The 26,669-nt window shown below is 36.2% G+C and overlaps 3 protein-coding genes across 6 annotated transcripts in view; 2 read left to right on the forward strand and 1 right to left on the reverse strand.

Moving 5' to 3' along the window:
• Positions 1–4,809, forward strand: part of LOC116295681 (inverted formin-2) — a 28,674-nt gene extending 23,865 nt beyond the window's left edge. For both annotated transcript variants that reach the window (XM_089038556.1, XM_089038557.1), the window contains exon 17: positions 2,644–4,809. In XM_089038556.1, the coding sequence (XP_088894682.1) occupies positions 2,644–4,361 (1,718 nt within the window). In that variant the 3' untranslated portion in view covers positions 4,362–4,809. The remainder of the gene's footprint in view (positions 1–2,643) is intronic.
• Positions 4,810–7,111: 2,302 nt separating this feature from the next.
• On the reverse strand, positions 7,112–11,442 carry LOC116295672 (uncharacterized). The gene is made up of 2 exons (XM_031703574.2): positions 10,937–11,442; positions 7,112–8,573 (listed from the first exon to the last, which is right to left on the reverse strand). Exons 1-2 carry the CDS (start codon positions 11,137–11,139, stop codon positions 7,733–7,735), a joined length of 1,044 nt encoding a protein of 347 aa, XP_031559434.1. The 5' UTR covers positions 11,140–11,442; the 3' UTR covers positions 7,112–7,732.
• A 1,729-nt stretch (positions 11,443–13,171) lies between these two features.
• On the forward strand, positions 13,172–22,602 carry LOC116295642 (uncharacterized). 3 transcript variants are annotated; one of them, XM_089039265.1, is made up of 6 exons: positions 13,172–13,605; positions 14,083–16,042; positions 16,135–16,402; positions 18,398–18,502; positions 20,682–20,898; positions 20,993–22,602. In XM_089039265.1, the coding sequence occupies exons 3-6, from the start codon at positions 16,235–16,237 to the stop codon at positions 22,399–22,401; spliced, it is 1,899 nt and encodes a 632-aa protein (XP_088895391.1). In that variant the 5' UTR covers positions 13,172–13,605; positions 14,083–16,042; positions 16,135–16,234; the 3' UTR covers positions 22,402–22,602. The 3 variants fall into 3 exon arrangements, with proteins under 3 accessions (XP_088895391.1, XP_088895393.1, XP_031559395.2); XM_089039267.1 differs by having other exon boundaries at positions 14,083–15,878; XM_031703535.2 differs by lacking the exon at positions 14,083–16,042.
• The last annotated feature ends 4,067 nt before the right edge of the window (positions 22,603–26,669 follow it).

The following is a 26,669-nucleotide window of genomic DNA, read 5'->3' on the forward strand; positions in this document are numbered from 1 at the left end:
AAAATGAAATAAAATAAAATAAAATAAAATAAAATAAAATAAAACGAAATAAAATAAAGAAAGAATAATATATAAACGACTAAACCGTGAATTTCTTCATTAAAAACTTAGTGTTGTAACTATGTGTCGTTATTAGTGTGGAATGATTACGTTTTTGAATGTTTTTCTAACTAATTCACTAAAAATGCATTATTTTGACTCTATTTGTTTGGATCCGTTAGCAGCCATCATACTGCTAGCATCATTAGGAAGTTCATTTATTATATTTGCACCAAGGATAAATTAACTACTAACCACGTCTTCTGCTATTTATCTTTGTAAGGATTGTGGAAAACTATTCTAGCTAGAAGTAGAACAGTAGAATAGGGTTTTAACTGCATAGCGGCGTAATGACTTGACGATAGGGAAGAGAAATAGAAGTGACAACTATTATAAAACCTCTCGCATTCTCCATTTTCCCACATCCCTTACAAGTAAAACTATGATCCATGCTAATCGTTGATCAAATCGATCCCTGGTCTCTGCTGTACCCATACTCGTATTCGAATAGACCGTTTTCGAATTAGTGAAAAAACCGCTGTGTTCCTTGATCACAGACTCATTTATACAGGGTAAGCCTCATTTCAGTGTACACATATTCACAAATTCCAATGGTCAAGTAAACTGAGAATGTACAACTTCAATATTACAATCACTTCAAAATCCCACGGACCTTTATTGGAATGCATATATAATTATATTTAAAGTAATTCCATCTGACTCGAGGCTAACCCTGCAGAAGCGAGAATTCAAAACTGCTTGCAGTATTCGTGATTTTGAAACTCTATCAATGTTGATTCTTGATATCGACCAAGGCAATGTCGTCACGACCCTATGACAGAAGTAAACCAATCATCAAGATTAATCACGTTTTTCTGCTTTCGTTATAATTTGATTTATATATTGTACCTTTAATCACGTATACTAAGGGAAAGAGCATGAAGTAATATTAATATTCATCATGAGAAAAAACCCAACTAAATATCGTTCAGTCCCAGTATCAGACACTGAAGTGGTACTTCGACGGTGATTAACCCTAGTACAGACCAAAACAAATCTATCACATTTTGATAGCAAGAGCTTGTTGGAAAAGTTCTAAAGCAATCAGCTGAATCACTCTGGATGCCATTAGTTGACTAAAAACTTTGTGTCCACAAAAATGATCTTATTATCTGAGTTAAACATCTTTCTTTAACATGTTTCAATAGTGAAGTGACTTCAAGGTGATCATTGATCTCATGACTCAATTCAACTCAAATCATTTTCTGTTATATTATACTCATATGTCCAAAAGCACAATAAACGGAGAAAATGATAGATCTTTTATCTAGTAGGATGGAGTTTTCCCTTTTCCCTTACATTCTCATGTAAAGTTGTTTCTGAGATTGATTAGTGAGTTGCAGCAAAAAACTTCAAGATCTTATAGTCTATAAAAGTCTTAAATTTTTTTCCCACTTAAAGGAGTTATTTTTGACCTTTATCATTTGCCCTCGAGCAAGAAAATTACCGGATGACGGACTTGATCCAATAACAGACACTTGACTCCATGCCATTAATAAACGACTGCCCCACTCCACCCCACTTCGCTAATGCGTTAATTGCATGTTTATACCTAACTCTGAGCCGGTGTGAGCATGAAATCGAGGCTTATAGCAATAGAGTTCACAATAGCTTTATTCAAAGGGCCTCGACTTTGATACTGATGCACGCACGACACGTGGGAATGAATAGTTGTGGTTGATGAATAGACAAAGGTATTTTCTTCTTGGTCCAATACCTGATCAAATATGCTTCACTTGTGTTGTATTCACGCGGTATTCAAGTAATGTGAAGGTTAAGAGAATTTGAAAATCGATTCAAAACGTTTAAAACTAACCCTTCAACTTTAATTCTGCACTTTAAGAGTATGTAATATATGTAATGGATTTGGCATATTTTGTATATTCACTCATTTGTGTATTCTGGGTAATGGGTATTGGTATGCTTGATCCGCAGCGATAAATTTTAGCAAGAGTCTTAGTTAGGTAAAACCAACATGGCAACATGTTTGGAACAATACGGAGAACGCGTCTCATCAGTTCTGTATAGAGACAAGAGTTTTGTTTTCTTACTTTATATCGTCGATACACTATTCACATCTATTCAGTGTTCACAAAGTCAGTCAATTATTTTGAAAGATAAGCTGGTGTGTGTAGAGTATAAAAAGTGAATATTACAAAGTTAACTTGTAACGATTATTTTGGCGGATCGAATCAACAGAACTAGATATGGGACCACATAGCAATGTTATAAGATCACGTCAAATTTATTATGACAAGTCTTGTTCCAGTAAGGTAAACTCAGATAGAGTGCGTATAGCGATGAACTGTAAATGAGCTTTTCGATCATTCCATTTTCGTGACTATTAAAACGACTACAGACAAATCTTGATGTTTGACCTATTTCGGTCAGTAGTGTTCTATCAATACGATGCTTCAGACCTATTCTAATGGGTTTGATTTGTTAATTTATCATTTTTATTTTTTCGATGCAGATAACCCCTACACGGATATGCTTAGCAATATATAGTATATTCATATCGTTTACTTGTTTTTTATTTTTCAGATTCACTCGAATACAAGACTGTTGCCGAAGAAAGCAAAACAACCAAGCCCACTTTAGCGCAGAAAAACACTGTAGCTGTTGACAATTTTACTGAAGAAAAACTTAGGCGCTCAAGGATTCCGGATGTCATTACAGAAGAAGAGGAGGAGATCGTGCAGGAAATTCAGGAGGTTGTGTCTCAAACTGTACCTGAAATCCAAGACGACAAACAAGACAAACATCTGGTCAAAAGTACTAATGTAGCAGTCCGAGTGAAAGGGCGAGAGGGCGATGAGCTACGAAAACCAGATACAGACATTGCGATGGGTCAAGAACAGCACAAATCACAAATCCTTGATCAACAGGAAGCACACCTTGAAAACAATTCAGCAGACAAAAAAACAAATGTACCATTCCTAAAGGTTTCAGAGGAACAGAATAGTGAAACTACTGACAACGTAAAGGAGATAACACTTAAGAAAAGACAAGAAGTAACTATTATACGTCACGAAACAGATTCTCAGGAAGAAACGAGAAAGAGCCTGAGTACAACAGAAACGACGTCTGAAGCGTCTGAAGATGATGTCTTTGGATTACAAGGCTTAGACGAGCTAGAAAACTTAGAGATGGGAAGCGGGGATGAGATCTTTAGTGATAGTGATGCTGAAGATGAAACAATAACCTCTTTAATTACTTCATTACCTGATGCCAGAGAGTCCCTTAATGAAGATGTTACAGAACCAAATATACAACCGGCAGAAATTGAAAGTGGGGATGTTGTCTTTAGTGATAGTGATGCTGAAGATGAAACAAAAATCGTTACTACATCACCTGATGCTAGAGAAGATGTTACAGAACGAAATCTACATCCGGCAGAGAACAACACAAGCTTGTCTACAAAAGACGACCAAATACAAAATGAAACCGCGGAATTAAAAGTTCCCTTCCGTCCCACCCGTTCTAAACATATAGAATCTGGTGGCAAAGATATAACAGAAGGAGGTCAAAAAGCAGAAAGCATTCCCGATTTACGTTTGAAAACCGAAGAAAGACCAGTCAAGGAAGAGATCAACAATGTTGACAAGAAAAAACAACTATTTGCAAAAGAGAAGGATAATGAGAATAAGGAAAATGAAACTTCAGATCAGATATCTTCTTCAAAAAGCAAGCCTAGAAATTTGAGCAAAAAAGATGAATTCGAAGCAAGCGGTAATGATACATCCAGATTACCTTTATCAACCACTGCAAAAATCAGCAATGGCAATGTGCAAAAACAAAAGCCAATACCATACAACCCGGAATTAGTAATGGATACGGATGAAGCGCTTCATAGCAGTAATGGGAGTTTACCGTGTTTAGTCAGGCAACCTGAATTAGTGACGGCAAGATGGGGCTATCACATTGAAGACCGGCCAACCACACCAACAGAAATTGTTCTTGTGGAAGAATTCAATGCCGCTAAAAAACAAAAGGTGGAAATCATCAATCCAGAGATATGGAGAGACGAGAATGATGGTCCACAGGTAGAGAACCAAGACGAACCGAAAAAAGTAAAAAGAAGCAAGTCATTTGTTTCTCGAAAATTGGCTCGTCTTTTTGGCGGGAAAAAGAAAACACTGGACGAAGACAGACAAAAACCAGCTGAAGAAATATCATCTGAAGATCGAAGAAGCAAAAAAACACAGGCAATTCCTTCTAAAAAAAGAAGCTTTTTCCATCGAGGAAAAGCTAAAAACTAGAACAGGAAAAGTATAAAAAGTTGCTGAGAATAGTAAATCATCTGCTAAAAATATGTAGTTTTCCATACTCTAATAATAAAATTCCATTTTGGATATCAATTTTGAATACAAAATAATTACCCCAATCATCAAGTAATGAAAAAAAAAAAAAAAAAAAAATCGTAAATACAATCATACGAACCAATTTCTAATAATTTGCTATTTAATTTAGACGTGAAACGTCCAATTGATGTTATATAATATATTTAATGGAAAAGGAAATATTGCAAATATTGCAAAAGTTTCACGAATGTACTTGTATGTGATCCATGCCGCTTCGTATCGCTTGTCATATTCGTATGGTAAAATCGTTTGATATTACACCTGACAACATTGTAGCTTTAAACAAGCTGTCATTAGTCGTCAGAAATAATAATAATGATTAAAAAAAACCGAATATTGATAAGAATGTTGTTGTTGTTGTTGTTGTAAATTAACGAACTACATAATTCTGATAAAAATCAAGCTGTTCAGATAATGTACCGTTTTTCCATGACTTGCTTGTTATGGCTGGTGTCTTAGATAAAGAAAGCCAATTTTTTTCGCAATACTTTCGCGCAAGGCTGGTCAAATAGAAAACAGAGGTACCAGAAGTTTTCCCCTATGCACAATCATTTATTTCTTGCTTCCAGTATTCCCGTCCAAAGGTGATGGCCACTAAGTGTTTATAAAAACCTTTCTGGTCTGAGAGCAGAGATTACTTTTCTTGATCTTTCCCTCCGCAGGGTTGGGCGTACCAGCTGGCAGAGTCTTCTTTTAATTTCTCTCTCGCTCGAGAGGAATATAGAGGAGACTCTGCCAGCACGTTGGGCTGGGCGGCAGGTTGTTCGGGGAGAAAAATGCCGACCTAATGCCCAAACAGTAAAGGACCTCTGCAAGCATGCAGTTAGAATTTAACAATTTACATGGAAAATCCGCATCTCATTGCCTATGAGCAGCTTTGCCAACTACATTGTAGGTTCGTCGCACAATCAAGCGTGTTACGCACGACTGTTGCACTGTTGTCCGAGCCATTAAAGTGCCTATGACCCCTAACTCAATATTTTCAGCATTAATGTCATAGTAGGCAATTGGGTTTATTTGTCATCATTTTAAATCAAAACACTGATTACAATGAGGAAACAAATTTGCAATAACCTTTCTATAAACACTGAGTAAGATAATTATGTTTTATGCAGGATATTTTACTATCCCAGTATATTTTTCGTATATTTAATGATGCCTCCTATGACATCACACTCATTAGCATACTGGAAGTATAAACCTTGATATCTCCAAGATGTATCACTCAAATCATATAAAAATATTTCACCATTCGAATCAATACTGAAAATATTGAGTTAGGGGTCATAGGCGCTTTAAGGTGGGTGACCTTTAGCAATAAGTAATTAGAAAACTTTCTGAGAAAGCTATTTTATACAGCATTTAACGCTGATTCAAAATAAAGAAAGAAAACTGGAGTTTCATGAGCCTCCTTTTCGAGATAATGGGATTAAAAAATTACCTTCTTGACAAGTTATTGAAACTGATGAAAATGGCGGAAACTAAAAGGTTCCCATAAAATAATTAATACCTCAAAAAAGCTAAGAAAATAATAACGTTTTTCTTGAACCTTGACAAAAGATTGCTTTTTGACTGCTGTTTTAGGAAATGAAAAAGGAAAGAATAAAGTCCTGTACAAAATTTTAGGGTTTTACCCTGTTGATGTTCGGTAGCTTTGAAGGAGTAACAAGGCCTCTTTGTGGATAACAGTCGCAAAACTGACGAACTCTCTTAACAGGAAGCTATATCAAATAATTTCTTTTAAATGGAAGCCCATGTGAGTTCGCTGTTTGATTAGAAGAGTCCAAGGGACTGACCATGAACGAAATGGAGAGCAAAAGTCTTTTTATACGAAGTAAACAGTAGAGCATGGTTGATAAAAGGACTAAAAAGATAGGGCATAGAAAACTTGAGGCACAATAAAAGCTTGAGCCCTATGAAGAGCACGTAGTATCTACATAAGAGATCGGTTCAAAACATTCACAGTTCTTACTAACCGCTCGAGTTCAAATATAGTACTGATATATAATTATACATTTTGTATGGCTGCAAAAATCTGGCCGTAACGAACATTGAAAAGTATGTTTAATGTTGCATTGTCAGTCTAGGATATCACTTGTATAGGGGCTTACTTTAACTAAACTGACATAGGTCTTCTTTAGTGCACTTTGGCCCAAGCCACTCCCTGACCGGTACCATTCATTTCATTATTACTGGGCCGCAATCTCCAGCATAGCCTAAGCGTAAAGCTTCTTCACTACCAAACGAATTTTAGGCCTTTGTCTTCAAGAAATTAGCGAGTAAATTTGACGCTCGTGCATCTTCCTTAATACCCTGGAACTTAACAGAAACGATTGGTTGGACTGGGTTTTAATACACCGCTCGAACTCTGAGGCTGGGGTTGTCAATATATCTGGACATCTGGAACTATAATGTGGGATCCAGATTTTGTGATCCTGTTTTAATATAGGGTAATAAATATGTCTAGGACTTGAGCCCCGTTTAACGAGGTAGGGTAGGACTTTGTGAATGATTATTTAGGATGATAGGAGACTGGATATACCATGGTAAACAACACTTGCACACTCAGTTTACAAACTAAAAGAAGACCGCACATTCTTGGCCGCTACTCATATTGAAAACACACTTTTATTATAAGAAGCATGAACTCTTTCACAATGATTTTATTTCTACTCAAATATATACATTACTAGTAAGTCAAGGCAATTAGTACTATTCACTTTATAGCAATATTCATTTCTATAAACATTCTTTTATTCAAGATTTAGACTTTCTGTTATTTTTATATGATCATAAGACACACGTGATAATATAACTTTATATTTGAATATTCATAATATCAGCCTGGGTTCACCTTTGTAACCCCCTCCTCTTCACCCCTCCCCTCGGGGTCTGCCCTTTAATGGCACGAAATTATTAATGTTATTTCACTTGTCTGTTTGTTAATTTGTCATACTAATAATTCCCATAATTCTTTGCGGCAATTTAAATAAATACTAAATACTTAAAGATGCCCAGTCAATTACTGAATAAACTTTTAAATATGGTTTTCTACTGAAAATATATACTTTATGATAATTTCTTGAAATATGATAACAGTGTTATTTTCCCGCGTACCACATTACACGTAACGTCGAAGGTGTAACTTCATATGGCAAGCGTTCATTTTTATGTTTCATATGACTATATCTACAATTATCTTCAATTCTTGCTTAAATGTGTACTCTCTTTTCCCCATATAACATGGAGACAGATTTATTATTTTTAAGTTAGTGCACGATGTTTGTAGACTTGAGAACAGAAGGTGTAGCACATTCAACCTCTATGACGTCAACATTCTTCAACTTGCTTCCCAACACATGCGCACTACACAATGATGCAGAGTCTTGATCCCATAATTCATTGCACTTGATTTGCAGTATCCCCGCACCTTTCTCCTTCTCCATGAGCTTTTCAAGCCCGTTATGATTGATGAGAGTGGTTACTGGCTGTTGTATCGTGTTCCATAGGTATGTATGTTTGGATCGGCCAAACATGTATCGCAGGCCACAAAAAGCATCCTTGAAGAACCAGCCGGCAACTGCTGAAAAGAACACCAGACTGAGGAAGAAGAACGCAAGTGGAATGTACTGCATCTTTAGAAGATCCCCTGATGATGTGACAATTGAGAAGACTACGAGTAAACATGGTAAAAGCCCTTTCAGGATCACCGACACCACAAACATGCCAACAAAAGTGACTTTGGGAGGTAACGAGGGACTTCGTTTTCTCATGGATTTTGAGAAGTTTTCAATATCAAATTCTGCAAAAGCAAAACTGCCTTTCATAAGCAATCCAACCACACCAATAATTGCACCCTGCTCATAGCATAAGATAACTGCATAGATTGCTATGACAACAGCATTATGAACAAGCAAGGGTCTGTAGTTTGTCTCTCTTTTCCAGTACACCGCCTCGGCACTTTTATAGATGTACTGACCAAGGGCTGACGAAAACACGATGCAAAGGGAACTATCAAACGTGAAGAATGGGCTTCGTAGGATGTTTGAAGTAAATATCAGCACCAGGCCACACACGGGGAAGGCTACGTAGAATGGGACACTGCTGGATCTGAAAACAACATTCAAATATTCTCTTAGATTGATTGAAGTGTTTGCTAAATATTTGTAAAACAAAGCAGTTCCTTCACAAAAAGTTATACGAAGACAAAAAGCTCCTTATGGTTTTGTGGGGATGGTCAGTAATGAACTACTTTGCATGGGGGACCGTGTTAAGTAGCTGAACCATTTTAATATCGAGTGTTCTATTCTGCTTTCTCGCAGTGTTTACCCGTGTGGTATGCTCTTCCGCTGTTTTTGGTTTGCGAAAAAGGCGGTTTTGAAAATATATTAGATTTACAGATGGCATCTAGAAAAGTCTAAGATAGAAAACATATTGATAAAATATATTTATATAATAATATTTAGTTCAATTATTATTACTTATTATTCCTCAATCAATTAATCATTATTCTATTCGCTTCTGCTTATTGTGATATTCAATAATATCTTCTCAATAGTCAGTAAAGGCAAAGTTTATCCTTTATCTGTTTTAGTTTGAATATTTGCTTTCATTTCACTTTCAAAATATATATTCCTTTTTCTTGTGTTTTCGAAGCCTGTTAGAGCTTTTAGTGCCGTGGTCTGTTCAGTATGCACAGGAGCCGGAAAGTAGATTGCTTTCAAGATCTTCAGGGCATCACAACAACACTAGAGAGCCCCTGAGTATAGATAGCAAATATGTATACATACATGCCTCAGTAAGATCGTGTTGTCTTCCCACAGGAAGAACCAATCTACCCGGCATTGCTGATGATGGGCGGAGAGCATTCCTAATAGTGTTACTCAATCCAATCAAATAGCTGCATGATTGGCGTTTTGAATTTTTTTATGCCATACGGAATGGTAAGTCATATTTCTTTCTTTTCCTCTTCTTCAATAGCTTCCTGGACACCTGACCTTATAGTTTTTTTTTGATTCAGCTATTTTTGCACCGATAGTACTTCGTGTGGCATGTTTCTAGTAAACGCCAAAAAGACGCTTTGCCTCTGGCCCAAGACTATGACTGCGATGATTCCAGCTATTGAACTATCAACAAAATAAATAAATGGATCACTCCAACCTTTTTCTTTATATTTATATAATTATTTGTAAGTGAATCATAATTCAGCTTGGTCAAATATGTCAGTCGACGAAGGCCTGATAACTGGTTATTCACAGGAAATACATACTTATCGGCCAAGTTGCATGACGATATAGTTCATCATCTACAGCCTGTAGCGCTCAGCTGCTTCATATCTTGATTACAAGACCGACATTCATTTTTTCAAACATCAAAAATTTTAAAGCCCTTTTTGATAGCAAGTTAATAATTTTTTTTTTTCGTTTTCTCTAAGCTTTTTTCCAGCTTTAAACGCAAAAGCCGTAAAAGAAAGAATCGAATAGGTTTAGTTACTGATATATTATTGGCTTGCGTTCAAAGGGAAAATTAAAGGTAAAAAAAAAAAAAAAAAAAAAAAAGAAAATATGTGAAAATTGTTTTTAAAAGAATGACAGTCTGCCATGTTTTTGCAAAAATACTCAGTTATAAAATGATGATATCTTCCTAACAAAGATTAAAAGAGGAAGACGAACGGGTAATTAAAGAACTGCCGTGATATAAGCCACGAAACAGGTGAAAGACGTTGGTTAAATTCACGAGTACCATACACAACACGAACTAAATACGACCACACGTCTTTGGAAAAGCTCAACATAGTTAAATCGTGTTTACATTCGATTCAAGGTATATTATGTTTTCTCTATCTTCTATATTGACACAATGTGCTAATGAGCATTTATATCATTGCCTTGCGAAAATTAGTCAAGTTTTCCGTTTTTCCACGAAATTTTGCGAGATTTTTTCCAAGTCGATTGTGAATTTATTATGTTCCGCTTAGGGTTTTGTGTGACTTTTCATCTAATATGATACCATTGCGTCAGACTGATGCAAGAAGGAAATGTTAGAAGGTTACGGTCTAGAGAACCAGGGCGTTATCTTGATTGAGGTCAGTAGTCCCTTACGTCAGATCGCGTGTTTTCCGTTTCGACTGTAAATACACTCGATATGTTTAACGTCATGCAAGGTAGGGTTTTCAAGAGTTCCTTTGCTCGAAGCAGAAACAAATTTATTTGAACGGAAAAACGTCAGAAAAACGACAGAATTTTGAATTTTTTTAGAGCTATGATAGGTTGCTAAGGCAACCTGCTTCACACCAAGGCCGAGCCTTCTAAAGAAATGTCTTGTATAGTCATTTATATATTTCAATATACACTGACAATTAGTCAAATAACCATGAATAAGTTTGAAAAAGGGTTCATAAGCCACCGTATTATGTATTAGACTTATAAAGTTTAAAAATACGCTGTATATGACACGGACAGACTAGTACTTACATGCGACTGACTTGAATATCATTATCTTCTTTTGTAGTTTCACCATTAGTTTTCTTGTAAAGTTTTCTCCTAACAAGACTGTATACCCATGGTAAAAGTGTATAACAGACTACACACAGATTGACAGTTAGTGATGCAGATATGATGATTTCTAATGCTTTGTGCTTGTATAAAAGTCCATCGAATTCTTGTTTTCTTGACATTCTCGTTCTCTTCAAGTTACTTCGACGTTCAAATAATGGACTCAGACTCAGAGTGACTTCAGCCCTGACTTTGTACTCTAAACTGATCGATCAGGTTTTGGACTCTGATGGCATCACGAGAGTTAATTCCGCAACTCGACTGGGGAAATAATTGATTCCATTTATGGGAAGTAGCGAGTTCCTTTTTTAAAACGAAATAAACCAAACAATCGACGGGATTTTCCCTTCAAAATGCTATTTATAGAGAGACAAAGTAGTTCCGGTCTCGATCGAGTGACCACAGCAGGCCTTTATGAATATATTAATGCACAACGGAAGTTTGACTTGAAATTACACCCCTTTATTTGTCTTTTCTTTACTTTATTGTCGTATCAACAATTAAAAATTTATCGATATGATAAAAGCAAAATTCCAAAGTATTTTTTTTTCCTCTGGTTTTCTTTTAGTTTGAAATAACACACCTAGTGTTGGCGTCAATACAGTGTCAGGAGAGTGGAACGAGGGACTTTTTCTAATGTTGGACCTTAGTTTCTATTTCACAGTTCCTTGTAGCGTAGTTTCATGCTTCTCTTAGCCTTCCTTTCTGACCTGAGAACAATTACTCAAAGCAGTCTTACCACGTGACACTCCAGTAGGTCGTGCTATGGTCCTAGCCAAAAAATTCACCATAATTAACAAACAAAATAGCGTTGCCATCGGTTAAACATATCGGTAAATAATCCAACAAAATAATCCATTTCTTTGATCTACAGACCGACACAGCACTTCTCGTAAATCGGTTTCCTGTCATGTCACACAACATCATTCTCAGCCTCTGTGTTGCGTGATGCATTACTAGCCAAACTCAACATGCGTCAACATGCTTTAGATCATCATATCTTGGTCGAAAACAGGAACAGGACGTGATATGATCGATGATCACTCTTTTGATATAATTAGCTTATACCAATGATAAATATATGTCTGAAATTGGTATTCCTATATTGACAACCCAATTATCACGTGCTTTAATACATTTAGACATAACAACAGTTCTTAGATTGGTATACCACATCACCCAATCACATACTTGCATTGCATTGACACCCCATATATCATCAGCCAATCACATGTATGCATTGATACAATCTATTTTTCATCATCCAATCACATGTCCACATATAACACCCTTTTTTATTCATCGCCCAATCACATACTTAGATTGTTACCCCATATATCATCAGCCAATCACATGTATGCATTAATACAATCTATTTTTCATCATCCAATCACATGTCCACATATAACACCCTTTTTCATTCATCACCCAATCACATACTTAGATTGTATCCCCATTTATCATCAGCCAATCACATTCTACATTAACACTCTCTTTTATTCGTCACTCTCATTCACTCTCTATATTCACCCAATCACATACTTAGATTGTTACCCCATATATCATCAGCCAATCACATGTCTGCATTAATACAATCTCTTTTTCATCATCCAATCACATGTCCACATATAACATCCTTTTTTATTCATCACCCAATCACATACTTAGATTGTATCCCCATTTATCATCAGCCAATCACATTCTACATTAACACCCTCTTTTATTCGTCACCCAATCACATACTTAGATTGTTACCCCATATATAATCAGCCAATCACGTGTCTAATTAACACCCTCTATTATTCTTCACCCAATCACAAACATACATTGACACACCATCTACTATCTATCAACAGTCATTTTTTTGGCTGATACTGTTTATTAATATTTTCCGATCAAATTACCAGAACGAAACAACACGTCAGCCGATGTACCAAAAAGAAAACCCTCAGCTCGGATATCAACCCGTATGACGAAATAGATATAATGATTATCCATTGAAGTAATGCGTCCTAGCAATGCAGTTAATGAAATCAGTTTCTTGTGACGTCACTGTTGACGGTATAAGGGCAGTCAGCCAAACTTTTAGTCAAATGAAATGATTCCGTAATATGAAAGATCATTAAAATTAGTGTTTTGTACCGCAAGAGAGTCGTAAATCAGACTGTGTTGTTTAGCAATTTTTTACATAATACCCGCGTGGAATTACGTCATTATGAATCATGATGCGCACATAGCATTGTTTAGATCCAGACGCAACGTGGTGTAGTGTTGGTCTACAATAGATTAAAGTCTGATCTTAGTCGTACGGTGATGGCATACTCAATCCTTGCGATCACACCAATCGTTATTCGTCAATAGCGACGAGGGGGAGGATGAAATAGAAACGAGCGAAGGAACGAGTATATAGAAGGTATTGATTATTACCTTATCAAAAAAATTCTTTAATTCCATGACGAGAAAGAGCACATCAAGATCATCAGGCTACTGCAGTATGGCTTCAATTGGCTAAGTAACAGTTAAACTACAAGCAATGTACATTTCTTTGTAATTTTTGAGATGTTGTTTGGGAGGTTGCTACACGAAAGGTATTTGAAACTCAAAATCTTTAAACTCCAGAACTGACTAATTTTATTAGTTTATTCATCACTGACTAATTTTATTAGTTTATTCATAATATAGATATATAGGGAGGTCCACAAGTTTATCAGTCTGCGACTGTAATGTGTTTAACCTTGTTTATAAGGTCATTTCATTTCATTTCATTTCATTTCATTTCATTTCATTTCATTTCATTTCATTTCATTTCATTTCATTTCATTTCATTTCATTTCATTTCATTTTTAGAGTGGTTTTCAAAAACCCGTGAAATACACTTTAGCTTATTACACTTAAATACACTTTATTGTCCGCATTTTCTTTTCATTTTCTTTTGTGTTTTCGGTGTATTACAATTTGTTACACCTTAGTTATTACACTTTGTTTCACGGGTTTTTGAAAACCACTCTGTTATTAACTTATTTTCAGTTTTATGTTGTCTTCATAATATATCTCTGATATTACAGGTATGTCTGATTGACTTTGATTGACATGTGTCAGTAAAAAAACTTCCTTAGGCAACTGAAAGAACTGCATGGCAAAAAGCCAATACATTTCAAAACAGGAAGAATAAACATTTTTAGAACTGTTAAATGTTCGACTGTCCTACAAAATACATGTCGGATTATGCTTTCAAAAATAAGCCATACAAGCCATTTGTGTAACGGCGTTGCTTTATATTTACACTAGTACTTTTACCTCCTTTTTTAATTGAAAACTCCAATCATGTGAAAAAAAGAAAAAGAAAGGGAATTGAAAAGGAAAAGGACAAAATAAAAATAAAATAAAATAAAGACAAAAAAGATTGTTTTATTAGTGTTGGTGTAATAGAGAATTCGAATGGAAAAACAAAAAAGGAAAAATAGTGGGTTCCTATCATCATCGGATGGATTTTGAAACTGAGACACAATGGTTGCCAATATCCGCTGCTGCGCTGCGACCAATTCCTATCGTTACAGAATTTAAACCGTAACAACATCAATACATCAAGTCATGTTACTGGAGCCGACGTTATGTCCTTGCTACCAAGAAAACTGATAATGAAAACTGCTCATTCAACCAGGAAATCAAAAAAAATCTAGCAAACAAGGAAGTGAAACGATGTATTAATCATGTGCTAATAGTTGTCATATTGATGAAGATTGGTTCATGATGATGATGATATCAATGAACAGGATGATAATGTTTTTTTGTTATTACTCGAAATTCAATGTTTTTACAATAGGATGCGGTAATGAGGAGGATGCAGTGATATTCTCTTGATAGACGACGACTCAATTACCATCATGGTGTTTTATATGCATCAAATATCTAATCAAGATTGAGATTCAAACAAAATAAAAGAAAGAACTTCCTGCTCGAAATCTAATAGTTTTATTCATATTTTCAAATCGTCGAAATCCCTGAATATTGTGGCTAGCGCAGAGTCTAGTACGAATGGTAATTTTCTTTTTATACTCGATTGTTGTTATCTTCGCCCCAGGTGTCAGGTAGTGAAGATTAGCCATTTAGTCCATATGAACGCTGGCCGGCCTAATTGAGCCATTGTCACATCCCGGCAGCAAAATCATGATGGCGGTGGGATATGGCCGCAAGCAGGATATTCATCTAGGATGGATTTCAGTTTTATTTGTAAAAGTACCGTATCACAACGACCCGGTACTTAGCCAAGTTAGTTTGCGGGGGAGTGTTACAGCCTTAAATTCCATTATTATGATTCAAGAATATTTTATTGAGGGCGGGAAGATATTAGCTTACACACTCCTAAAACGCTGTTATCTTAAACGTTACTGATAAGTTCACTATCAAGATCAGTCCATTTGGGAAAAAGATCTTGCGTGACTTTTTCAACGTTGTGTGACAGCTCATTTGAAAAACCGGAAACGAAGCTGCTACTTTCAAAATTTCAGCTTTGATTTAATCAAAAGTAAAAAATAATTTCCTTCAGTTCTCTGTCAAGAAAAAAAGAATTACTCGTATAGAGATTTTTTAAACATTTCTTAATATATCTGTTCTCCGGCTGTTTCCAAAATTCGTAGAAGCCTCACTTTGGATATGTTCTCATTTCCGGTATCATTTTTGTTGTCATCGTTGGGACGCCGCAAAGTAATACATAAATAAGAGAACTTGTCCACCTACATGTTATTACAATGGTTGCAAGATAACTCGTACAGAACGGGATATTCATAAATGGTATATAATGAGACTTTTGCCTCATGGGAAAAGATATGAAATATTCTTGAAGGTTTTGTTTGTTTGCAAGGTAATTTCATTCATTCATTTGCATGACGTTCGAGGCTTTGTTGGAGCATGGGGCTCGCAGAGAGCACCAGGGTTAGAGTTACTCTTTCCTATAAAATATATTTTACCTTCTACATAGGGTCCTACAGACCCATTTGCAGTGCAGTACCTTTCTTGGAAGTTTCAGTAAGATCTTTTGAGCAATATTTGGTTCAGTTCGCCGGCTGGTATTTTCTATGATTTTCTGCAAACTTTTTGAACTTTTTCATTCATTTCAGATTCTTGGCTTTCGGTAAACGTGTTACCACGTGTTGAGGTTTCAAGCAAAAATCTTTAGGATTTCACAGGTACTGCCTTCTTAGCCAGAGGCCTAATAGAATGGAAAATAGAGGCCCTGTGCAGCAGACAGAGAACGAAAGACGATGCCAAATCGAAGGATGCAATGATGTTACTGTAGGAGCACGAACCTCGTTGTGCCGAAAACACCGAAACAATAAATACAAACAGAACTACAAGAAGAAAAAACGCAAAGCACAGGGGACAGAGGTAAGAAATGTTTCTATTTCAAGTAAATATTCTATTATTTCTCTACTTGTTGACGGAATCTGAACGATAGTGAAGCAGAATTATCCAAAGAATATATAGGCTTGAAACTGGTCTTGGTTGATGGCGATCGAGTCACATGTTGATCCTTCATTACCATTGTGCTCATTGTCCTTCGCGAAGCACTTTAATTCCTTAGGATTCTAGTGATAGTCAGTGAATAAAAGACTTGTTTTTGAACTGATATCCCTATGGTTTGGCTAGTTTAGAGTGTGAATGCCTACTGAAATCTTGGATTACATTCGAAATCACGATCCTTTACAAATGCTGAAAGAATACACTTGAATCGGAACTTCAGATCGCTCTCGCTAAGCGCCTATCAAAACATCAATTCTACTCTTAGTCCTTTATTTCTTTTTTAAATTAAACCCATGTGATAACATTTAAAGAGATATTTCTTGTTTATGTCTGGGAGGGCTTTTCTTGCGGTAGGAAGACTGATTGCATATTTTCGCAACCAATTTAATGGATTCTTGATTCATTGAAATCCTTTATTCCCTCGTGTATTTGCTGATCTGTGGTTCTATATGAAAACAATTTATTCTTGTGTCAATAAAAGTTGCTAAAGTTCTTCCTGCTTGATAATGAGAATATTTGGTAATCGTTCGTAAAATATGTTGTAACAGTCAAGAATATCGAATGTTTACTACTAGAGTGGGGTCAAAAAGCGGTTGTACCTCACTCGTTTTGGGAGTGGTCTGCATGGGTACCCCTCCGTAACAAATTGAAAATTATCGAATGCTTTTGTTGTTTCATGAAAAATAAATTATATCTAGATTTAATTCAATTAATATATACCTGCTTTTGTTTTTGTTATGTTTAAACTTGCAAATAAGCCTGAAAAATATGCATCAAGTTGATAAAATGTGGTATAAACACAGTTTACAGAATATGACATTTTACCTCTATAAAGCTAAAGCCTTAAGTGTCAGAGATAAGCTGGTTATTTTATAGTTTATGATTTTTATATGAAATGGTTAAGCAGTGGAAAAGTGCAACTAATATTCTCTAAATCAAATTAATGATTTTTTTAAAAATACAAAAAAAGGGCTCAAACTTCATCCACTTGAAGCAGTAAAAATTTTGAATTGGTGAATGTGGCAAGCCTGAAAAAGACTGTCGAGGTACAGGAGAATCAAAAACGGGTTTTGCTTGTTGAATTTAGTCCTGGTTATATTGATAAGAAAGTTTTTGCCTTTAAAGTGCTTCCCTGGGGGCAAAATATGATTAGTCACATTCACTGTTCACATGTTGATCAGGCAATGTGGCTGGACATCATGTCTCCCCATTGAGCAGCTGTATTTTCTGGATTTGTCCATCACTCTTTTCTTGCAATTTGGCCGATTAGTTTCTGTTACCTCTAATATTATAAACATGAACATATTTAGTTTACAAGTTGTACTTCTGATTGCTAAATATCATGGTGAGCTGGTTGTGATTTCGAATACTGCAGTTAAGCAACACATAAATGGGAAAAAAACTCATAAAATAATTCTAGCTTTGTTGCTTTATTCAATTTGATAAAATGTACCACTATATATTAATATTTTTTCCATATTAGGTAGTTAAATCAAGAAATATCGCTATAACATACACTTGTACAGAATATTATGCAAAACAAAGTAGTGAATGAACATTTGAGTGTAAAAAGGCTAGTGAACTATTAACGTCTTTCACCACTGTGAGTTTCATATGTAGATTGAGTTTGTTGTGTAATTGTTCTCTCCTATATATGCTACAAGGGTTTTTTCCTGGCTCTCCTGTTTTCTCCCTTCATAGACATGCGAGTTGAGCATTGTATGCATAGAATTTTGAATATGGTGCGGTAGTGTGTGTGAGTGGAAAGTGTCCCGAATTAGTGCGATTAGATGACTAGACACCTAAATAAAGAGATTTATTTTTACCACTAAGTAATCAATTTGATGTTTTAATTTTTAGGAAAATCAAGGAGAATCATTGGAAAGCCAGCTTGCTGTTGAAAAGTATCACCTTGAGCAGAAATATGCCAGCATGCTTCAACAAGTGCTTGTACAGAAAAGACTGGTAAATTGCAATATACAATATATTTGAATAAAATATGTTATTTAGGACTAAAGGTTGGGATAGATAATGCATGGCTTATGGTACGTACAATGAATGGCAGAAAAAGACCTAGTATAGGTAGTATACATGTATTATAAAACTGATATTTCTATGAGTGATAGAAATCCAATGAATTAATGAGCATCTTAATTAGTGATAATGATAAGCTATGTTATAGAAGCATACATTACCTGCCAATAGAAAAAGTGCTGTGCATTTGATATAAAATACAACTCTAATAATTTATAGGTTCTCCAATTAGGAAACATTTATGATTTATGATTTGATGTGTGCGTATATGTAGGGGAGGGGAGGGGAGGCCCTGTGTATTGATTCAAAGTTAAAATATTTTATTTTTAGTAGTCCCACTTAGCAAAAACATTTTTGTTTGTTTTGAGTTTAGCCTCTCCAAAGGAAATGCAATGCATTTAATATATACAACAGTCGCCTTTGACTGAGTGTTTAGTAACCCTGCATGCACATAGTCCTCAGCCTTAAATTATAAAATTATGCTCTCTTAGTTTTATACACTTGATGTGTCTCTTAATGGCATGAAATGGAATTTTCCTTCCCACAATAATATAGGGTTACAAAGAATGAATTAAGTTACCATTTACAATTAAGGGGTGGGTAAAGGAGATCTAATTTTATTTCAATTTCATTCATTTTAGGGGGGACCCTGAATTACAAATGTTGGTTATTGGGGAGGGGGGCTTGAGGTCTTTTTTGCACTAGCTATTTGCCTAAAAGATTTTGCATTAAAAGATTAATGGATTATTGCATGTGCTATAAAAGAGTAGGAAAGAGTATGTTCAAAATTGCAGGTTTTCAGTCATTCCCAAAAGAGTGAACTAACAAAAGACACTGCAACCATGCTGATTGATATAAAAAATGTATTCATTGACAATTATTTTGTTAAATTCAACCAAGATAGCAGCTGTGACCTCACATGCAAACAAAGAATAGTAAACCTGAAGAATGAAATTGAATGTACATTATATATATGTATTATTTTGGATCCAGGAGGGCTTTAAGTTTCCAGTGGGGTGGGGTGGGGAGGTCAGTGGCTGTTACCTAGAATATTTTACCTTATTTTTCTATAGTTTTTTTAGACTCAGAGATGGGTTGATTAGTCCTCATAACCCTCCTTAATTACACTTGTTTCCCTGTTCATGTATGGTATTACTACTTTTAAAGCTAAATGTGCATTAGTAGGCTAAACCCCATCCTCCAGCCATCCCATCTCTATGGTCCCTTAAGAGATAATCAATCCGCTATAAAGGAAATTATTTTCGCTGATAACAAATGTGATATGAAACAAAAATGAAATCATAAAGTTATAGATTATAGGATTTTGAGAAATATGTATTTACTTATAGAAAATGTATGGATCAAGTTATCTACTCAGGCAGTGAAATATTAGTAATTTTTGTTCTATTATGCAAGAAGAGTTTTTTTTCATGGCATGGTATATTTTAGGATTAGACCCACCCCATGAGCTAAAGGTCAATCACCCCAGGAGTTGCAGCCAAGTAGGCTATTTAACGCATGGCTGATTGTTTTCTAGTATAAACAAACAAGTTGGACAGTATATTAGAAACTGCTATGTGCCTTTAATTGAATTTATTTTTTCGTTATACAAAAGCCCTGTCTTCTAGTAGCAATTTGTCATCCTCTAGTTTGTTTATACTAAATCACATGAGGCCATTCAAAATATAGCCTATTCTTTGTTCTTCAGTTTTTCAGTGTAATGAAATAATTAAGTCTGTTTTAATCAACAAGTTAAAAATAGTAATAGTTAACACTGATGGAAAACTGACAGCCACCATATAGGGTATTGCATTATAATTGTTTAAACACAAGAAAAGGTTTGAGGGCACACACATCCACATCTGGTAGAAGCAGACATTGGTCAAATATTGTTCTTTAAAACAAAGATGTTTATTTATTAAACCGTAAGGTCACACATTTATTTATTTATATATATCTTTTATTCTGAATCCTGACCGAGTTTTCGTAATGTTGCGGTTTTTTGCGTGACGTCTGCAAAAGATGAGCAAATTGCTAATGACAGTAGTATTTTTGCAGCACACGCGGAACTTCAAACGTTAATTATTTTTGTTTGGTTTTCATTTTCAAGGAACTTCTGCAATCCCCAAGTATTTGCAACCTCCTAAGAATTCATCAGCAAAATGTTCGGGAAAATAAGCAAAAAGAACTCCTGGAAAGACGCAAAGCAGCCCAAAACGAGCGCAACTCAAAAATGCAACAAGAAAAGCAGTCTAAGTCACTTTCGGCTCCTAATTCCTCCACATCTTGTTCTAGCACTACCTGTAACTCTGGTACAACCACCAAATGTGAGTATGATATTTCACGAAACGATGTTTTATGTCAAGGATTGGATATAGCGTGGGCTGTGGTCGATTGATATCTTGGCTTCTCTTTTTACAGCACCCAATGGATCTTCCAAGTCTGCCAGCTCAAGTAAAACACTTGTGAAGTCCTCAAAACAATCTTCGCGTCCACCGCAAGGAAGGACCTCGAGCAAAAACTCTAAAAACCGTAATAATAGTAACTCGAGTGTAGAATCTACAGTTAATGGATTGATGCCTCATTCTAAGATCACTTCAAATGGCAGTGAATCGGTTGGACACCCTATGTATGCATCGTCAGGGATTTGGGATATTACCGAAGAAAAGGCTGAATTTTCTAACTTAAGGCAAGTTCAAAATTTTCAACAGCAGCAGATAACGCCACAACAAATGCTACTTAACCCAACGCAACAAGCTTTGCACCCACAGAAACAAGAGCAACAGCAAAATGCATCACATAACATGCCAGTACAATTGTTACAACACTATCAACAGCATAACATGCCCAAAGAGCAATTCCAGTACTTACAGCATCAAAAACTACTAGAGCAAGTACACCAAAAGCAATTACATGAGAAAAAACAACAACAGCTCCAGCAACAACACCTTCAGCAACAGCAACGACTGCAAGAGCAACAACTTGTGCAGCAGCAGCAGCAGCAGCAGCAACAACAGCTTTCGCAACAACGGCGGTTACAACAACAACGACAACAGGAACTGCATATTCAGCTCCAAAGCAGCCGCCAACAACAACTGCAGCAGCAGCAGCAGCAGCAACGACAACATTTACAAGGCAGTGGCCACCAAAATCAGCAACATGTGCAGTTTCATCAACAGCAAGAACAACCGCAGCAGCAACAACATCAGTCTTGCACTTCTTCTGTATCCTCATCTGTAAAGAATATCTCAGGCACTGAATTATCATTACAATCTTTACCTTCTATACAGTCAAGTATGTCAAGTCTTCTTGTTTCGCAGTCCCATATAAACACTAGCAGGCATGATTGCATCAGTACATCTGGTATTTTGACAACCAGACATTCGGTTTTGCCGCGGACTGTACTAACTAACACTCAAGGAAACACTCAAAGTTGTATCCCAATAAATCACATGGTTTCTAATACTTCTTCTTCGACGTCTCACCGCCCCATTGCCCCACGCCTTGAAGGACATCCCAGTATTAATAATGCGCTTTGTAACGGTGGAATGCCTATTATAACTGCTATTATATCGGCACCACTTACTCAACAAATTGTGCCGCAAAGCGCACCCAATGTCGAACGAAATTCATTGCATGTGGTAACAGAAGCTAATGCACTTAATCCAATGAACAGTTCTGGGAATGCATTAAGTAATCATTATCCTTTGATGCCATTTAACATACCAATGGACATGAACTTGTTACAAGGTTTTGGAGCACAGTTTTCTGAGCAAAATGTACAATGTGCTACGACTCAGGTGAGAGGGCGTCAAATGTTATTAGATTGACGAGTCGACGTAGGACGCCTCGTGGTCGGATCAGTGAACCAAGGATCCCAAATATAACTTTCAAGTGTGAATATCAGAACTGTACACATTTTTATTTTTATTCTAAGTTATTGGATTTTAGTTATAGTATAATGCAATGTTGGAAGAAGCTCTTTGTAGGAGAGCAAGAAGTGAATTATCCAAGTAAAAAAGAAAGACAAATGTTAGTCCTTTGTGATTGATATCACCTATATGTAACTACTATTCGCCAAAGGCAAAGTGATTACTTAGTGTCTCACTGAATATTTACCGAGACACTACGGTCTTTGAACGGCGAGGTAAATATTGGCCAATAATCACTGAGTCTGATCGAGGCGAATAATTGTTGTAGTATCATTACACAGGTGATTATTTGAAAATCATAGACAACAGCGGTTTATTTCCAAAGGCCCCCCACCCCTTCCCCCCTCCCCTCCCCATTTGGGCCGCCGCTATGCAGGCTAACTGAAAATTGGCGCTAAAGGCGCGTAAGTAATTATCGACAATTAGTATAACTTAGACTTGATAACAGAGTTTCTCGAGAAAAGATTGGTCGAGCGACCGGTGATTCTGAGACAATAATCACAGCTGGAGAGGTGATTATGAGGTGCTCCAAAGTTTTCCAGATCGGAATTAATACTAAAACATTATTTAAATCCTGAATTTCGACTTTTCTCTGATGTTCAAGTCTAAAATTATAATAAAACAATTGTTCCCCTCAGGCTCGGTGAATATGGTGAATATTTACCTCGCCGCTTGGTAAATATTCCACCGATAATCACTTCGCCTTCGGCGAATAATTGTTAATAGCTCAAAGTTCTCCCAATCAGCGAGCGCGATTTTCCATAATCATCTGAGTAATTCTACTAAATAGCATGATGCATTGTTTACATTCGTTCTCAATAACACGCTTAATTTTGGTGAACGTCATTCAAATTCAGACTTCCATAAAATCGTAGAGAAACAGTCTCTTTTTAAGGGCAAGTGCTTGTGGAATGTCATGGAAACGCCTTGATTGACTTCTATGAAAACCCACTTTGTCCCGACGGCCAATTGTACATTTCCGCTCGCGTTTCAAGACTACATTAATTATGCCTGGCAGTGTATGCCTACCTTAAGATGGCTCGACTGGGTTTTGTTTGTGGCGTACCTTCAAAGTTTGAAGGGGAAACGCGTCGCTGCCAATAAATTAAATTCAAATAAATTATTATGACATGTCTAGAGATAGATTCAAGTTTTACATGATATATCATGATCGGAGTTACCATAGCAATACAGTGACGTCATGTCATTTTTTTATACATTCCATTTTTGGCGAAATCAGACGTTTGTTTTAAAAATTGTTCAACAGAACTTAAAGTTCATATGTTTGTCTTCAAGTTAACGAAGTTTCGAAGATTTGTATGGAAGCGTTTCGAAATAATTGCCGTCGGAACTTTTGGGCAACAGAAATGTAAACAATCCAAAGCAATTAGTTCATATGACCGAAACCTTTCCCTTTTGGACTTGGGAAAAGCTTTTTTTGGGGTCATAGTGTTGTGTTACTATTCCAATAGTCCTTCTGAGAAATGGAAAGAAATCGCGTTATTCGATTTCGAGAAATATGATTTCAAGCCTAGTTAGTAAAGTTGTGCCTTTTGATATCTTGTCAAAGATTTCACTTGTCTTTACTAAAAACGGTCAAACTCAATAATCCGATGATGAATTTTTTTTTAACTTCCAAGTCAGTTACTTTAGATAACGCATTTAAATACCCTAAAGTTTCAAGTTCATTGAAATAATTTAAAACCGTCGAATAATATTCTCAATTCCGTAAACATTTGTATCCTAATTCTAAATATGCGACCGCTTTCTTCACTCGCACTTTGTTTATATCATTACGCCTTTCTATTGTCCAGAATATTTCCAAAGTCGTGCATTCCAACACCTCACGCTTAACATTCGAAGTCTGATTGCTTTCCGAAACCCTTCCGACTATGATAATTTGTGATTGCAATTTCTATGAGCTAGCAAATAACAAAGAAAAACACTTGTCACACGATTATCTAGTACTCTCGTTAAACTTTATTTAGTAAAATATGTTTTTGTCTTTAGAGTGGGGTATAGTATCAAGTATATATGAAATTGCAATCACAAATTGCAAAGACAAGTGAAATCTTTGACAAGATATCAAAAGGCACAACTTTACTAACTAGGCTTGAAATCATATTTCTCGAAATCGAATAACGCGATTTCTTTCCATTTCTCAGAAGGACTATTGGAATAGTAACACAACACTATGACCCCAAAAAAAGCTTTTCCTAAGTTCAAAAAGGAAAGGTTTCGGTCACATGAACTAATTGCTTTGGATTGTTTACATTTCTGTTGCCCAAAAGTTCCGACGGCAATTATTTCGAAACGCTTCCATACAAATCTTCGAAACTTCGTTAACTTGAAGACAAACATATGAACTTTAAGTTCTGTTAAACAATTTTTAAAACAAACGTCTGATTTCGCCAAAAATGGAATGTATAAAAAAATGACATGACGTCACTGTATTGCTATGGTAACTCCGATCATGATAAATTGTATATCATTTAAAACTTGAATCTATCTCTAGACATGTCATAATAATTTATTTGAATTTAATTTATTGGCAGCGACGCATTCCCCCTTCAAACTTCGAAGGTACGTCACAAACAAAACCCAGTCGAGCCACCTTAAGACACGCAGGTTATGACTGGGCCCTAGTAGGCTAATCAGGTCTGGCAATGCCATCAATAGCTACATTAAGGATGACGGTGGAATGGCTTATCCACTTGGACATAATGCTTTCCCATTTCGGACCACGTCTTATTCCTTACAGTAGAATTTCTTTGTTTAACGGTTGCGCATCAGAATACACATGAACAGATGGATACAACTCAAACGAAGAATCTTATTCGTGGTTTGAAGTTTGAAAACATTACGCCCAAGTGGATTCGGTCCATTTCTAAAACAGGATGTAAAGGAAAGAAAAAGGTGGACAACACGGCAAAGTATTTGATAAACAAGCAAAATGTCTTTTTTATATTAATTACTTTCCAAAACATCTTGGAAAGTAATCTAATATAAAAAAGCATAGTAGATTATTCCCAGCGTTCTCTTTCACCCTTGGTCTTGAGATTGGGCACCAGCACTGTCTCGTCCCGTAAGAAGTATGTCTAAAAAGGAAATGGGAGGGTGCGGGATGGGAAAAATGAAACGGGACAAGACACGGATTGTGGAAGAAAACGCTAAGAACATGGTAAATGTGGCCTTATGTACAACATAATTCTGCAGGATCGATAGAATGTGGTAATGCTCACTTGCCTTCATCTCCTCTTATAGTGTGATACGAGTCCATTGGGAATAGTAGATTATATCCAGGGTTCTCTTTCACCCTTGGTCTTGAGATTGAGCAGTCTCTGAATAAGTGCATTGCAATTGTCCAAGGACTGGGACCAAAAGACAAAGGAAGCCCAACCTCAAAAAACCCAGACAAGAATACATAGAGACATTCATAGTAGAAAAAAATGAGCATTGTCTGTCATCCCCTGGGCCTCATGTACGGTGGATCCATCAAATCGCATCCAAAACGGTATATGCGAGCTGGTTTTATCGGGATGGTATCCTGTGCGCTTTTCCCAGTGGTGGAAGTGAGGGTATGTACACTAGGATAAAAGAATGGAAAAAGAGAGGGCCCAAGGGATGACAAACTCAGCCCCGGTAATCCGAGAGGGAAATAAGAATCTCTTTGAGGATGTCTTCCATGGGGGAAAGGGAGAGAAAAGGGAGCACAGAAAAAGCTGATAAAAATGTAGAGCCTGGATATCATAAGAAAAGCGAATATTGCGTACATTCCGGGATGATGCATTGAAAACGCAACTAAACGCACACAAAGGGCGTGAAGCATAAATTATGCAGAGTCCGTTAAAAATCAAGCATCCATGGCGGTTGACAAATTTGCATAAATACAGGACTAAAAAATGCTAGGAAAGAAATAAAACAATAGGTCCGCAAACAAAGTCGATTGCAGATGTCTAACAAATAAAAGGTAAAAACCACAAAGGCGGCAAACGAATGGCAACTGGTTATGAAACCATAACGAACAAACAATAGCAGTAGGCGGGGTAAGCTAGCCGAAAAGTATGATTCTAAAAATGAAAGAAAAATAAACAAAACAAAACAAACAAACTGGCTGCAAAGCTAGAAAGCTATGGAAATCATGCCTGCAAGGCTAAATAGCAACA

This window comes from Actinia tenebrosa, unplaced genomic scaffold (assembly GCF_029948245.1).
Source record: "Actinia tenebrosa isolate PJP-AT-01 unplaced genomic scaffold, QUT_ActTen_1.0 PGA_scaffold6__47_contigs__length_16458017, whole genome shotgun sequence".
In the NCBI taxonomy this organism is placed as follows: domain Eukaryota; kingdom Metazoa; phylum Cnidaria; class Anthozoa; order Actiniaria; family Actiniidae; genus Actinia; species Actinia tenebrosa.